This window comes from Elgaria multicarinata, chromosome 19 (genome assembly GCF_023053635.1).
Source record: "Elgaria multicarinata webbii isolate HBS135686 ecotype San Diego chromosome 19, rElgMul1.1.pri, whole genome shotgun sequence".
Taxonomy (NCBI): Eukaryota; Metazoa; Chordata; class Lepidosauria; order Squamata; family Anguidae; genus Elgaria; species Elgaria multicarinata.
Window position 1 is genome coordinate 7,972,220 of NC_086189.1, and position 13,965 is coordinate 7,986,184.

At 49.4% G+C, this 13,965-nt stretch overlaps 1 protein-coding gene across 4 annotated transcripts in view; it reads left to right on the top strand.

Moving 5' to 3' along the window:
• The window catches only part of CDK5RAP2 (CDK5 regulatory subunit associated protein 2), a 189,705-nt gene that overhangs the window by 50,589 nt on the left and 125,151 nt on the right, over positions 1 to 13,965 (top strand). For all 4 annotated transcript variants that reach the window (XM_063144885.1, XM_063144884.1, XM_063144882.1 and 1 more), the window contains 2 exons: positions 5,599 to 5,696; positions 10,043 to 10,170. In XM_063144885.1, coding sequence (XP_063000955.1) covers positions 5,599 to 5,696; positions 10,043 to 10,170 — 226 coding nt within the window. The remainder of the gene's footprint in view (positions 1 to 5,598; positions 5,697 to 10,042; positions 10,171 to 13,965) is intronic.

The window sequence follows — 13,965 nt, forward strand, 5'->3', positions numbered from 1 at the left end:
AAATAAATATATAAATAAATATACCGCCCAGTAGCCGATGCTGTCTGGGTCGGTTCACGACACTTAAATCCATACAATACAAGGTGATGCGGGCCGATTTGGCCTGCCTCGGTCCGAAGACCAGGCGGTGCCACCTCGTATTCTGGATGTTTTCATAGTTTGTGCCGTAGATGTATAAACGTTAGAGGCCTTCTTACGTTTAAATCACAACACGAATGGATGAAAACAGACAGCAAAGGTACATCCTGCGGATGGCAGCGGCTCCAGGTTCTGGGGGGTAAGCGGGGAGGGAGGAGGGAGGCGAGCGAGCCGGGAGTCCACTGCATCCCCTTCCATATGAAGCTGTCTGCTTGTTCAGACTACCATGAACGCAAGTGGGTTGCGACCTGAGAAAGGGCCTTCTCAGTGGTGGCATCTTAAGAACATAAGAAGAGCCCTGCTGGATCAGACCAAGGGTCCATATAGTCAGAATGAGCTCCCTAAGTTCACACAGTGGCCAACCAGCTATTAACCAGCAACCCACAATCAGGACATGGTGTAACAACACCTTCCCACCCATGTTCCCCACCAGCTGGTGTATACAAGCTTACTGCCTCTGATACTGGAAGTAGCACCTAGCCATCAGGACGAGCAGCCATTGATGGCCGCCTCCTTGACACTGGGACCATCTTCACCTGGGGCCGCACAGCTACGCTGGATCAGGTGGAGAAAGGGATGCCTGAAGGACAAGCCCCTGCAGCTGTTTGCCAGATGGGCTTAGCGGCAGGCAGGGCTGTGGCCCCCAGCCCTTTTGCTGCACTCTGAGCCCAGGAAGTCTCCTTGAAGCTGTAGCCCTTTTACAACCTTTGGGCGGTTTTGCCCTCACATGTGGTGGGTTGCGAGGCCAAGAGAGCCTTATTTATTTATTTATTTAAGGATTTTTATGCCGCCATTCAGCCCAAAAAGGCTCTCACGGCGGCTTACAAAAGTATTTCTTGACAGTCCCTGCCCACAGGCTTACAATTGTGCATGTGCCACAGGAAGGATAGGGCCCGGGCAAAAAAGCACTCAGGAGATGTTCTCTCAGAAACAAGCCGAAGAATCTTTTCCCATTCCAGTGTTGTTTTTTTAAAAGTTATTTTAAAACTCCACAATTCAAGAAGGACGCAGACAAGCTGGAGCGTGTTCAGAGGAGGGCAACCACGATGATCAGGGGTCTAGAAACAAAGCCCTATGAAGAGAGACTGAAAGAACTGGGCATGTTTAGCCTGGAGAAGAGAAGATTGAGTGGAGACATGATAGCACTCTTCAAATACTTAAAAGGCTGTCACACAGAGGAGGGCCAGGATCTCTTCTCGATCCTCCCAGAGTGCAGGACACAGAATAACGGGCTCAAGTTAAAGGAAGCCAGATTCCAGCTGGACATCAGGAAAATCTTCCTGACTGTTAGAGCAGTGCGACGGTGGAATCAGCTACCTAGGGAGGTTGTGGGCTCTCCCACACCAGAGGCCTTCAAGAGGCAGCTGGACAACCATCTGTCAGGGATGCTTTAGGGTGGATTCCTGCACTGAGCAGGGGGTTGGACTCGATGGCCTTGTAGCCCCCTTCCAACTCTGCTATTCTATGATTCTATGATTATTTTATTGTTTCCAGAATGAGTTAGGGAGCTCCTTCTGTGCCACTGGGGGATAGACGAGCGCCATGCATACAGCTGGGATGCTTAATTTGCTGCAGCGCAAGAATTATAGCCGATGCGCCAGCATGTATTGATGTGGTGCGGTCGGAGCTTTGCGTCCCAGGTTGGAAATGGATGCTGCTGCTGGTGGTGCAGTGCTGCCAGATGCAGCTTGCTGGTGTTACTGCTGATTCATCTCAATGTATGTGGGCGAAAATCCCCCCCCCCCCCTGAAGCACACTTGTCCCTCGAAGCTGATTGATGACGGGAGCGTACTTGTCCGGATTGGCTTCCTTGGGTGAAGCCAGGCGAGTTCTGAAAAGGAGATTGGGTTTCTTTGTTCCCATCCCATGCCCACACCTTTGTATCGCTCTCAGATTGCCCTGTCTTTCTGTTGGCTAAGAATCCCTGCTACTTATTTTATATAACAAAATCTATGCGCTACGAAGCACAAGAGCGCAGGCCTCTGCCCCAAGCAGATTACAGTCTGGAATCCAGCACAGGAGAGGCGGCTGAGGAAGGGGAGAGAACGGCAGGCAGGGGAGGGTTCGTACGCTCAAGTGCCTGTTGGAGGCGTGATGTTGATAAGAATATACGAAGAGCCCTGATGCTGGATCAGACCAAGGGTCCATCTAGAACAGCACCGTGTTCACCCAGTGGCCAACCAGCCATCGGCCAGGGATGAACAAGCAGGACATGGTGCAACAGCACCCTCCCACCCATGTTCCCCAGCAACTGGTGCCCACAGGCTTATTGCCTTGAATACTGGAGATCGCACACAGCCATCAGGGCTAGGAGCCATTGACAGCCTTCGCCTCCAGGAATTCATCCAACCCACCCACCCCTTTAAAGCCATCCAAATTGGGATTGAGAGGGAAGAAGGAAGGAAAAAAAAACCAAGTTCAGACACTAGTTCAAGTTCTTCATCCTTTCTGGCAGAGAAGAAGGGGGCAAGCTCCCTGCAGCTCCTTCACCTCTGGCCAATAGATGAAACAAGGCTGGTCTCCCACTTGCCATGATGTTCTTCCTGAGAGGTCCCATGGCAGATGGCAGAGCCTGGAATGCAGTCCCAGGGCAACTGCTATTAAGAACATCAGAAGAGCCCTGATGATGGATCAGCCCAAGGGTCCATCTAGTCCAGCACTCTGTTCACACAGTGGTCAAACAGCTGTCAACCAGGGACCAACAAAGCAGGACATGGTGCAGCAGCACCCACCAGCCCATGTTCCCCAGCAACTGGTGCACACAGGCTTATTGCCTTGGATACTGGAGGTAGCACACAGCCATCAGGGCTAGTAGCCATTGATAAACTTCTCCACCAGGAATTTATCCAACCCCCTTTTAAAGCTGTCCAAATGGGTGGCCATCACTACATCTTGTGATAGTGAGTTCCATAATTTAACTTTATGCTGTGTGAAGAAGTCCTTCCTTTTATTTGTCCTAGATCTCCCACCCATCAGCTTCATGGGAGGACCCCTTTGGGTTCTAGTATTTTGAGAGATGGAGAAAAATGTCTCTCTATCCACATTCTCCATATCATGCATCATTTTGTACACCTCTGTCATACCTCCCCGTACCCTTTGGCTGTGTGTGTGCAGTGCGGCCGAAATAATTCCCGCCCCAGAGTTTGTTTGAATATTGGTATTTAATAATCTCAAACCTAGTAAGCCAGCCTCGCAATCATTTCTCCTTATCTGGACATGAGTTTCAGGATGGGGTAAGGAGGGTAGGTGGTTCTCGCACAATGTTATCTCAAATGTAAAAGGTAGCGGTAGCCTCCAGCAGTTCCTGACTCAATTGAGAGCTGTTACGCACGCTTTACTAGAGCTGGTGTATCTTTGTGTGTGTGTGTGTGTGTGTGTGTGTGTGTGTGTGTGTTCGTGTTCTAGTGTCTCACTGTGAGAATGGATTCTCAAAAGAGCCGGGCAGAACATAGAATCCTGCACTCTTCAAATACTTGAAAGGTTGTCATACAGAGGAGGGCCAGGATCTCTTCTCGATCCTCCCAGAGTGCAGGACACGGAATAAAGGGCTCAAGTTACAGGAAGCCAGATTCCGGATGGACATCAGGAAAAACTTCCTGACTGTTAGAGCAGTATGACAATGGAATCAGTTACCTAGGGAGGTTGTGGGCTCTCCCACACTAGACAACCATCTGTCAGGGATGCTTTAGGGTGGATTCCTGCATTGAGCAGGGGGTTGGACTTGATGGCCTTAGAGGCCACTTCCAACTCTGCTATTCTATGATTCTAGTCCTGTGCTACCTCTGATGTCAGAGGTAGAAAGCCTAAATGCACCAGTTGCTGGGGAACATGGGTGGGAGGGTTGCTATTGCACCGTAGCCTGCTTGTGGGTCCCTGGTCATCAGCTGTTTGGCCACTGTGTGGACTGAGTGCTGGACTGGATGGACCCCTGGTCTGATCCAGCAGGGCTCTTCTCATGTTCTCATGTTGTTGTGAGGATAAAATGGAGTAGGGGAAGATCATGTACACCACCTCGGTTCCTTAAGGAAGAAAAAAGATGGGCTGATAAATAAAATAACAGTGATATTTAAAATGTGTAGAATGTTGTCCCGCTTCTCCACCCCAAGATGGAGTGCTCTGTTCACCTACCACCGAACTTACAATTGATGCATTAAACAGGTGAGCTCCCACCAATAGTACTTGATCCAGGTTTTATTTGGGTAGAAGGGTGCTCACCCGGCATTATGTATTTATTTAGTAGATCTCCCACTTTTTCACTGGGCTTACAATATTTATAGATTACAACAGATGAAACAAGAGCCACAGGCTCAAAAAGCAAATCTGGACAAGCCAACCAGCTCCACAGGAGCAGGAGTTAGCAACTGATGTTTCTCCCCAAGGGACAGTTGTTGTGGGTGGTGGTGGGGAGTCCAGCAGGAGCAGGCTCTGAGGTTTCTTTTGCCTGCTCTGGTCTCCTTCATGAGATCCAGTTCGGCGATGCTGAGAGTCCCAAGATCGGCTAAGGTGGCCCCTGCCGGATTCTCTGTACAGCATCACCATCCTGGGTGAGATGGTGGAGTTCATCAAGTGTCCATTGTCCTTGTTGAACACCCTGTCTGGCTGATTCAGGTCAAGTGTGTTTGTATCTGGTGTTCTAATACTCAGGACAGAGTAGGAATTCTGGGGGTGTACAGCCTAGTCTCCCTTATGAGCCTGCCCGTGCTTTGAGATCTTCTGGAGGAGCCCTTCCTTCAGTCCCACCATCTTCACGGGCGCGCTTGGTGGGACCATAGGAGAGGGCCTTCTCGGTGGCTGCTCCAGTGCTCTAGAATTCTCTTCCCGGGGAAGCTAGACTGGCTCCCTCCTTGATGGGCTTTCGGAAGCAGGCGAAAACTTTTTTGTTCCAGCAGGCCTTTGGAGAGTAATTTGGTCCTCCATCTATGTCAATGACTTGTAATTTTGTTGTGTATTTTAAACATTTTTTTTTTTACGTTTCTTTTCCTAGGTTTTACAATGTATGTTTTAAACTTTGTAAGACCGCCTTGAGGCTCAGTATTGGGCAAAAGGCGGGATACAAATAAATAAATAAATAATAATAATAATAATAATAATAATGATATATCCCAGGATCGTCCCAGGATCATCCCTGTGCATCCAAATGACACACAGGTGATCTCGGGAGCAGGCCGGGGCGATCCCTCCGTTTTCCTGGGATAATCCTTAGATGTAGAAAGGGCCCATGAAAAGCTGACTGTCTCGGTGTGTGGAGAAGAACGGAATGTCCCATTATTGTGTCCCCTTCACTTCACCACAGCTAAATCCTCTTCCGTCTCCTCTCGCTGTTCTCTCACCTTTCCTCAGAGAAAGTGACCGGTAAAGTCACTTTACAAGCGGTTGTCTTATTTTGCAAACAAGCATTTTCCCAAGGTTTGTTACTTGTGCGTAATCAGCAACCTTTTTTCTTTTCTTTTCTTTTTAAAGAAAACAAGGGAATCCGAATGCACGGATATGATCCAAGCCCTACAAAAACAGCACGGCATTTTTACCTCTCTAATCAAGTCCCTGAAAGATGCTGATGGGTGAGTGTCAGATTTTGGCTTTGAATGCAAGGGAGAAAAGAGGTCTAGAGTCACATCTCTAACCTCACACTGATCTTAAACTTTTATCTCGTGGGGCAACAATGAAAGAACATAATGTATTTTGGAGCCACTTGACTATGGTTGTATTCAGTAGCCATTGAAACCTAAGGTGGGTTGAACTGGAGTACTATGGCTATTTATTTGTTTATATCATTTAAAAAAAGAGAGAGAGAGAAAAAGAGGATAAAATAGAAAGATGGGGAAAGTTATGGATGGAGGAAGTGTCAGGAGAGAGAACTGGAAAGTCTAGCATACAGGGCTGGTTTGACTGTAATGCTAAACCATAGTTTAGTGTTACAAGAAGGAGCCTCGGTGAATCTTGGGCTCAACCACTCTCTCCTCTCGTGAAGAGGATTTCACACACTTTGGCTTCCATCTTAGATTAATCATAGCCTTGCCCTGTTGTCTGAGCTTTACAAATGGTGGTTCCTCTTCAATTATGATTTGTTGAAACAAGCCATCTTCCAGTTGTAGTTTAACAAGTTGGCTTGTTTCAACAAACCGTAGTTCTGGTGAACCTCTGTTTGGGATTCAGATGTAATGCTTAATTGTGGCTAATCAAAAACAAGCAGAAGCTATCCACCCCCTCCTTGTGCAAAGGGAAGGAGCGCATGAACCTGAGGCTCACCGTGGGCCATTTTTGAAATACTGCAGCACGGTTTAGCAATACACCCAATTTTGTAGAGTGGAAAATGTGTCCGATGTCGCAGGTTTGGGCTGCAGGTGTGGAAAGGTTGATGACAACTGGTTGGAGGGGCTTCTATTTGCCAGGTGGGGGTTAGATGTCCACCCTGCCTGTGACCAGGAGGCAGCATTGATTCCAGGAAATGGAGGCTATTTTCTCTTCTTGAAGGTCAATAGGAGTTATGCCCATCAAAGAATTCACACAAGAGAGAGGCCATATAAATGTTTTGAGTGTGGAAAAAGCTTCTGTCATAGAGGAACTCTCTTTGCACATGAAAGAACCCACACAGGAGAGAAGCCATACAAATGTATGGAATGTGGGAAAAGCTTCGGCCCATAGTGGGACCTTGAATAGACATCAAAGAACCCACAAGTTTCTTATTAATCAGTTAGGCAGGATTCCCTTTTAAAAGAACAGCGTAGCATCATTGGGGACGGCTCTCAGCAGCAGTTCATTGCTCCAGAAAATGGTCTTAGACCCAAGGGGAAATGGGTCATGTGCCTATCCTCATCCCCCTCTTTGGGAGCACCCGCTAATTGATTCATTCTCGAGTTCAGCCCCAAACTTGCCAACGATTCATCTCATCAGTCGCCAAGGCCCAGAAGTGCCACCTGAATCGAGTAATGGCCTTCACTGAAGAAATGAGTTTTAGGCAAAGCTAGTGGCCTGCATATTACCCATATCCCAAATGATGCATAATTCTAGAGTCCATAGGTTTTGCCACCGACGTCTCCCACTTTCCTCCATGTTGACACTTGGAGGCTAGAAGCAGGGAAAGAGCAGGGAACTCTGCTTTTCGTTACCACGTTCACTGCATTTGAAATAGAGCAGGCAGCAGCTTGGAGCTGTGAAGAGGGCTATTGTGGTTTACTTAACTTTTAAGAACGTTCTTTTAATGGGCCGATTTGCATGGAACGACAACCCATGGGTTGTTAAACAACCCAGGAATTGCAGTGACATGTGAACCGGCTCATTGTCTTCTTTCTTTGTTTGAAAGAGCTGAGTGTTTAATAGTATTGAGTCCCTTTCTCTGTTGAAGTTTGATCTTTTTCTCCCCTGGATGATGGAGACACTTTTAAAAAGCCGCCTGCAATAGCGTGGGTAGCCACTTAATTTATTTATTTATTTGTTACATTTATATCCTACCTTTTTTCTCCAAGGAACCCAAGGCAGAGTACATAATAATCCTCCTCTCCATTTTATCCTCACAACAACAACCCTGTGAGGTAGGTTGGACTGAGAGTCTGTGACTGGCCCAAACTCACCCAGTGGGTTTCCATGGCCGAGTGGGGACTACAACCCGGATCTCCTGACTCCCAGTCCAAAACTTTAGCCACTACACTACACTGGCGTTTTCATTTTGTCTAAAGAAGGCAGTGCAAGTGTCCATGTCCTCAGGCTTTCCATATCAAGTCTTAGGTCAACTGCACCCTCTGCTCCCATCCGGTCCTGTGACTTTGGACCAGTCACAGGGCCTTGCTAGACCTGCCGGATAATCCGGCCAGGAGTCAGGGCGACAGCGCGCTGCAGCTAGCGCGCACCATCGCCCTTTTCCACACGTAAGACGCGACGGGGGAAGGGGAAGCCCCGTTGCGTCCGCCATTTTTTTTAAACCTTAAAGGGCGATGTGCGCAGGAGCGCACCGCCGGAAAAAGTAAGTTTTTTTTAAAAAAAATATAGGGTCCCCCGCTACCCCTGCCCCTGATTTCCCCCCCAAATGCCTGATGCCCCCCCTGCCCGCTCGCTCGTCCGTCCTCCCCCCTTCCCCGATGCCCTGTCCCTCGTCCTTCTTCCCCATCCCCCATCCGCGATGCCCGATGCCCTGTCCCCCGTCCTTCTTTCCCCCTTCCCCCGTCTGCGATGCCCGATGCCCTGTCCCCCTTCCTTCTTTTCCCCCATCCACGATGCCTGATGCCCTGTCCCCCGTCCTTCTTTCCCCCATCCCCCATCCGCGATGCCCGATGCCCTGTCCCTGTCCTTCTTCCCCCATCCCCCATCCACGATGCCCGATGCCCTGTCCCCGTCCTTCTTCCCCCGCATCCCCCGTTCACGATGCCCAATGCCCTGTCCCCCGTCCTTCTTTCCCCCATCCCCCATCCACGATGCCCAATGCCCTGTCCCCCGTCCTTCTTTCCCCCCATCCCCCATCCGCGATGCCCGATGCCCTGTCCCCGTCCTTCTTCCCCCATCCACGATGCCCGATGCCCTGTCCCCGTCCTTCCCCCCATCCCCCGTCCACGATGCCCGATGCCCTGTCCCCCGTCCTTCTTTCCCCCCATCCCCCATCCGCGATGCCCGATGCCCTGTCCCCCGTCCTTCTTTCCCCCCTTCCCCCGTCCACGATGCCCGATGCCCTGTCCCCCGTCCTTCTTTCCCCCATCCCCCGTCCGCGATGCCCGATGCCCTGTCCCCATTCCTTCTTTCCCCCATCCCCCATCCGAGATGCCCAATGCCCTGTCTCCCGTCCTTCCCCCATCCCCCGTCCACTATGCCCGATGCCCTGTCCCCGTCCATCTTTCCCCCCTTCCACGATGCCTGATGCCCGTACCCGTCCTTCTCCCCCCCCCCCGCCGGGTCCGGCCTTTCCCCCGGCCCCTATCCCCCCCCCTTGATTCCCCTTCCCCAGCCCGATGGGCCCAGCGCACCTATGAGCGCTGTGCCCAGTCCGTGGCTTCTCCCGGCTACTCGCGAATAAGCGAGCATCCGGGAAAAGCCACGGACCCTGCTAGACCTTCCGCAGCCCCGGCCTCAGGCTGGGGAAAAAAACCGGGCCATAAGTGAATCCACTTATCCCGGCTTAAGGGAGGCGTTAGCCCAGCCTGACCCCGGAATCCCCTGTGCGTCATCTGGGTGCACAGGAGGGAGACCGGGCCTCACACCACGCTAACACCTGGTCTAGCAACGGCCACAGACTCTCAGCCCAACCTACCTCACAGGGTTGTTGTTGTGAGAATAAAATGGAGCAGAAGAGGATTATGTACACCACCTTGGAGGAAAAAAGGTGGGATATAAATACAATAAATAAATAAATATTGGATATCGTTGTAACTACCGTATTTCTTCAATTCTAAGACACCATCGATTGTAAGACGCACACTCATTTCAGTACCACCAACAGAAAAGAAGCTTTGATTCTAAGAAATAATAAATGCACCCGCGATTCTAAGACGCACCCCGTTTTTAGAGATGTTTATATGGGGGGAAAAGTGCATCTTAGAATCGAAGAGATACAGTAATTTACATCTGTCTGGTTTCTGTGTGTGCGTGGGAGGAATTTGAAGTTTAGCCCGTTAAGTGTACAGTATCTTGAAGGTTCTGTAAGATGCCAGATTGGGAACACGTACGATTTCTTCTCTTCCTTTCTTTTTCTTTTCCAACTTATGTAAAGATTTGTTTACGCCGTACCTCCAGGATGAGAGGATTGTATGATTTAAAGAGAGTTTAGTGCTTTCTGCTTTGGAGTGAATACTTTTATGGAAGCCTTGATGTATAAAAGATGCCAGAGGTCCACAGCAAACTGTTCTCAAGTGTTTGATGAGCCTTGAGCTATGTCTCCTTACAAGCGTCAGCGTGCTCCTTTTTTCTTCCTCTTTGAAATTAGCATGCAGAACTTGCAAGAGGAATTGAGCCACATTTTCCTGTTGCGCAAGCAACTAGAAGACGACATCTTGGCGAACTGGAATTTGCGGAAGGTGCTGGAAGATCAAATCATGGCCAACAGAAAGGAAGGTAAAGGGGACACACACGGGGCAGAGCAGCAACCGGGGAATTTGGACCGGCTGTTAGGCAGACTCCTGATACCAGAGAAGTTAGATCTGGATGGGGGCAACACACAGAGGCATCCATCTTTTTTTAAGTAAAACCCAGGGTAGGCAGAAGTAGAGTTTAACTTGTTTGCAAACAAGCCATGGAGTGGCCTGCGACAGCAAATCACAATTAAAATATATATTTGTGCCACAGATGTGTGTACAGGGGAGGTGACATTGGTCCCCTGGATGTCCTGTTTTAGACATAGGAGGTGGGCCAAGGAGGAGGTGCTGAGGCTGTGATGTCACAGGGCTTGGCGAGTAGAAATTGGCCGTTGGAGTCAGCTGACAGGATGCAGAGGCAGGCTGAGGGGACCTCAGGTTCTGGTGGCGCAGGAGGTGAGATGCCCCGGCCTGGCCGCTGGGAGTCTCCTTTTTTACGATTCACCCCACGGTGTACCCTCTTCCCACTTGAAAGGGAGGGTACGGTGTTCTACCGGCTCTGGATGGGATTGCACTCACCCTGAAGGAGCAGGTTCGTAGCTTGGGGGTTCTTTTAGATCCATCATTGTCACTTGAGGCTCAGGGGACCTCAGTGGCACGGAGTGCCTTCTACAAACTCCGGTTGGTGGCCCAGCTGCGCCCCTATCTAGACAGGGCTAACCTAGCTTCAGTTGTCCATGCTCTGGTAACCTCCAAGTTAGATTACTGCAATGCGCTCTATGTAGGGCTGCCTTTGAAGATGGTTCGGGAGCTGCAGCTCGTGCAAAATGCAGCGGCCAGGTTGATTTCGGGAACCAGAAGGTTCGACCATATAACACCTGCTCTGGTCCGCTTCCACTGGCTGCCTGTATGTTTCCGAGCCCAATTCAAGGTGCTGGTTTTGACCTATAAAGCCTTACACGGCTTGGGACCACAATACCTGACGGAACGCCTCTACCGACGTGAATATACCCGGTCACTACGTTCAACATCTAAGGTCCTCCTCCAGGTGCCTACTCCGAGAGAGGCTCGGAGTGTGGCAACGAGGGACAGGGCCTTTTTTGGTGGTGGCCCCCAGACTGTGGAATGATCTCCCTGACGAGGCTCGCCTGGCGCCAACGCTGCTCTCTTTCCGGCGCCAGGTTAAGACTTTCCTCTTTGCCCAGGCATATGGCGGCATATCTTAATTACCCACGTTTTAGTTTTTTAACGGTTTTTAATGCTTTATGTGTGTATGTTCTGTGTTTTAGAATTTTAAATTTTGTATGCTTGTTTTTATCTCAATTTTAGAATTTCTGTAAACCGCCCAGAGAGCCCTGGCTACGGGAGCTGTATATAAGTGCAATGAATAAATAAATAAATAAATAAAATAAATATGGTTGATTCCACTTGGTATCTGCTACCCGTGTTCTGGGTTGGCGTGTGTTCTCTGTGGCACAGCCTTCCCCAACCTGGGGCCCTCCAGATGTTTTGCAGGACAACCCCTAGGGTTCCTGGCCACTGGCTATGCTAGCTGAAGCTGATGGGACTTCAGGTCCCAAACGCCTGGAGCGCACCAGTCTGGGGAAGGCTGCTGGTGTGGCAGTTGGCCAGTCTGTGCTTAATGGGCCAGTAATAAGGTAGTAATTCAAGTCTTCAGGAAGCGACTACAGTGTCTCACTTCGGATCCTCCTCTCCCATCTTTCAGTGCAGTCTCTAGTCATAGCGGGCTGCTGTTTGAGTAGGCAGCAAGCCACAAAAGCTGCCTTGGTTGCCCACTTGGTCCTCTGGGCCAAGAGAGCAGAAGGAAAGGCACAATACAGGAGAATCCTAGAAAAGTAGAGTAAGAAGGGGCCTACAAGGCCATCGAGTCCAACCCCCTGCTCAATGCAGGAATCCACCTCAAAGCATCCCTGACAGATGGCTGTCCAGCTACCTCTTGAATGCCTCTAGTGTGGGAGACCCCACAACCTCCCTGGGTAACTGGTTCCATTGTTGAACTGCTCTAGGAGTCAGGACGTTTTTCCTGATGTCCAGCCGGAATCTGGCTCCCTGTAACTTGAGCCCGTTATTCCATATCTTTACCCTAAGGTGCTTCATAGAATCATGGAATCATAGTAGAGTTGGAAAGGGGTTATAAGGCCATCGAGTCCAACCCTCTGCTCAATGCAGGAATCTACCTTCAAGCATCCCTGACAGGTGGCTGTCCAGCTGCCTCTTGAAGGCCTCCAGTGTGGGAGAGCCCACCAGTGAAAGCTGCAGGAGCTATACTAGAGTGACCAGATACAAAAGAGGGCTAGGCTCCTGCAGCTTTCATTGTTGTGATGAAGAGGGAATTTCACCAGATGGTGCGTGCCTAGAAGTGACACCTGCTGATATTCCCTTTTCTAGACAACTGTTAAAGATGCAGGAGCCATGTCCTCCTGGACAACCATATGACAGGGATGCTTTAGGGTGGGTTCCTGCATTGAGCAGGGGATTGGACTCGATGGCCTTGTAGGTCCCTTCCAGCTCTTGCTATTCTGTGATTCTATATGGTCACCCTACTGTTAAAGATGCAGGAGCCGTGTCGTCCTTTCCATATGATGTCCCTAAATTCCATACCATAAAACACAAGGGCCTTGGGGGAAGTGGGAATAATTTGCCAGCAAAAATCCTTGTGGCCTGACTTTCGTCTCCCCGCCCTCGGTCAGGGCTTGTATGTGGCAGAGCCATCTAGCTTGAGGCAACTCTCCAAACGGGATACCTTGTAAGATACAGGCAATCCGGGACATCCCATAATGTTCGGGAGATGCGCTCAGCAGCTCGTCCCTCCTCTCACCACCCAGTCATGCTGCTGAGCTTGGGAGCCGTGATGGAGATGTCTCTTTGGTTTCCTACAGCAACCTCTCCCCCACCCCCCGCACACACACTTTTTGCCTGCGGAGCGTGATCTGGATTTCAAATCAGACCATTGCGACAGGCTTCCTTCCCACAAATTGCACAGTTAAACAGCGTAAGCCACTCTTTTCTATTCAGTTCCTGCAGTCTGTTGCACCAATAGCTAAAATAAAAATTCCGCACTGTTATTTAACCTGGCTTTTCTCCCCCTGGGGACCCTGGGTTCATTTTCACAAAATCTCAACTACAGCAGAATAATTCATGCCTCCTTGCCCGCCCACCCCCACCATTCCCGAACCTTCCTTTGCACCTGCCTGAAATTATTTCAAAATTCAATGCTAAATATGCAAATTATAATTCTGCATTGGATTCACAATGCATGCTGATAGCTAGCAAAAAAAAAAAAAATCTCATATGTCTCAGATGTCAAGAAGGTATAAAAGAGTCTGAGGGTAAAAGTTCTTTTAATTAAAGGGGACGCTTTGTGTGGGATGGAAAATATAGCAGCAATTTCTTCCAGTTTAAATTGTCTGGTACATTATTATAAATAAATTTTGCTTATTAATATTATTATTATTATTTAGTTATTTCTTGCTCATGGCGGTTTTTCTAGATGAACATGACAGGCTTTGCCAAGTCATGCTGTCTTTTACAGATTCAGGAATTTCCTGACAATTGAGCATGTTTTAAGTATGACTGCTTTCTGGATCTTGGTGTGGATGTATTTTGATACATGATAGCACTCTTCAAATACTTAAAAGGTTGTCACACAGAGGAGGGCCAGGATCTCTTCTCGATCATCCCAGAGTGCAGGACACGGAATAACGGGCTCAAGTTACAGGAAGCCAGATTCCGGCTGGACGTCAGGAAAAACGCCCTGACTGTTAGAGCAGTACGACAATGGGACCAGTTACCTAGGGAGGTGGTGGGCTGTCCC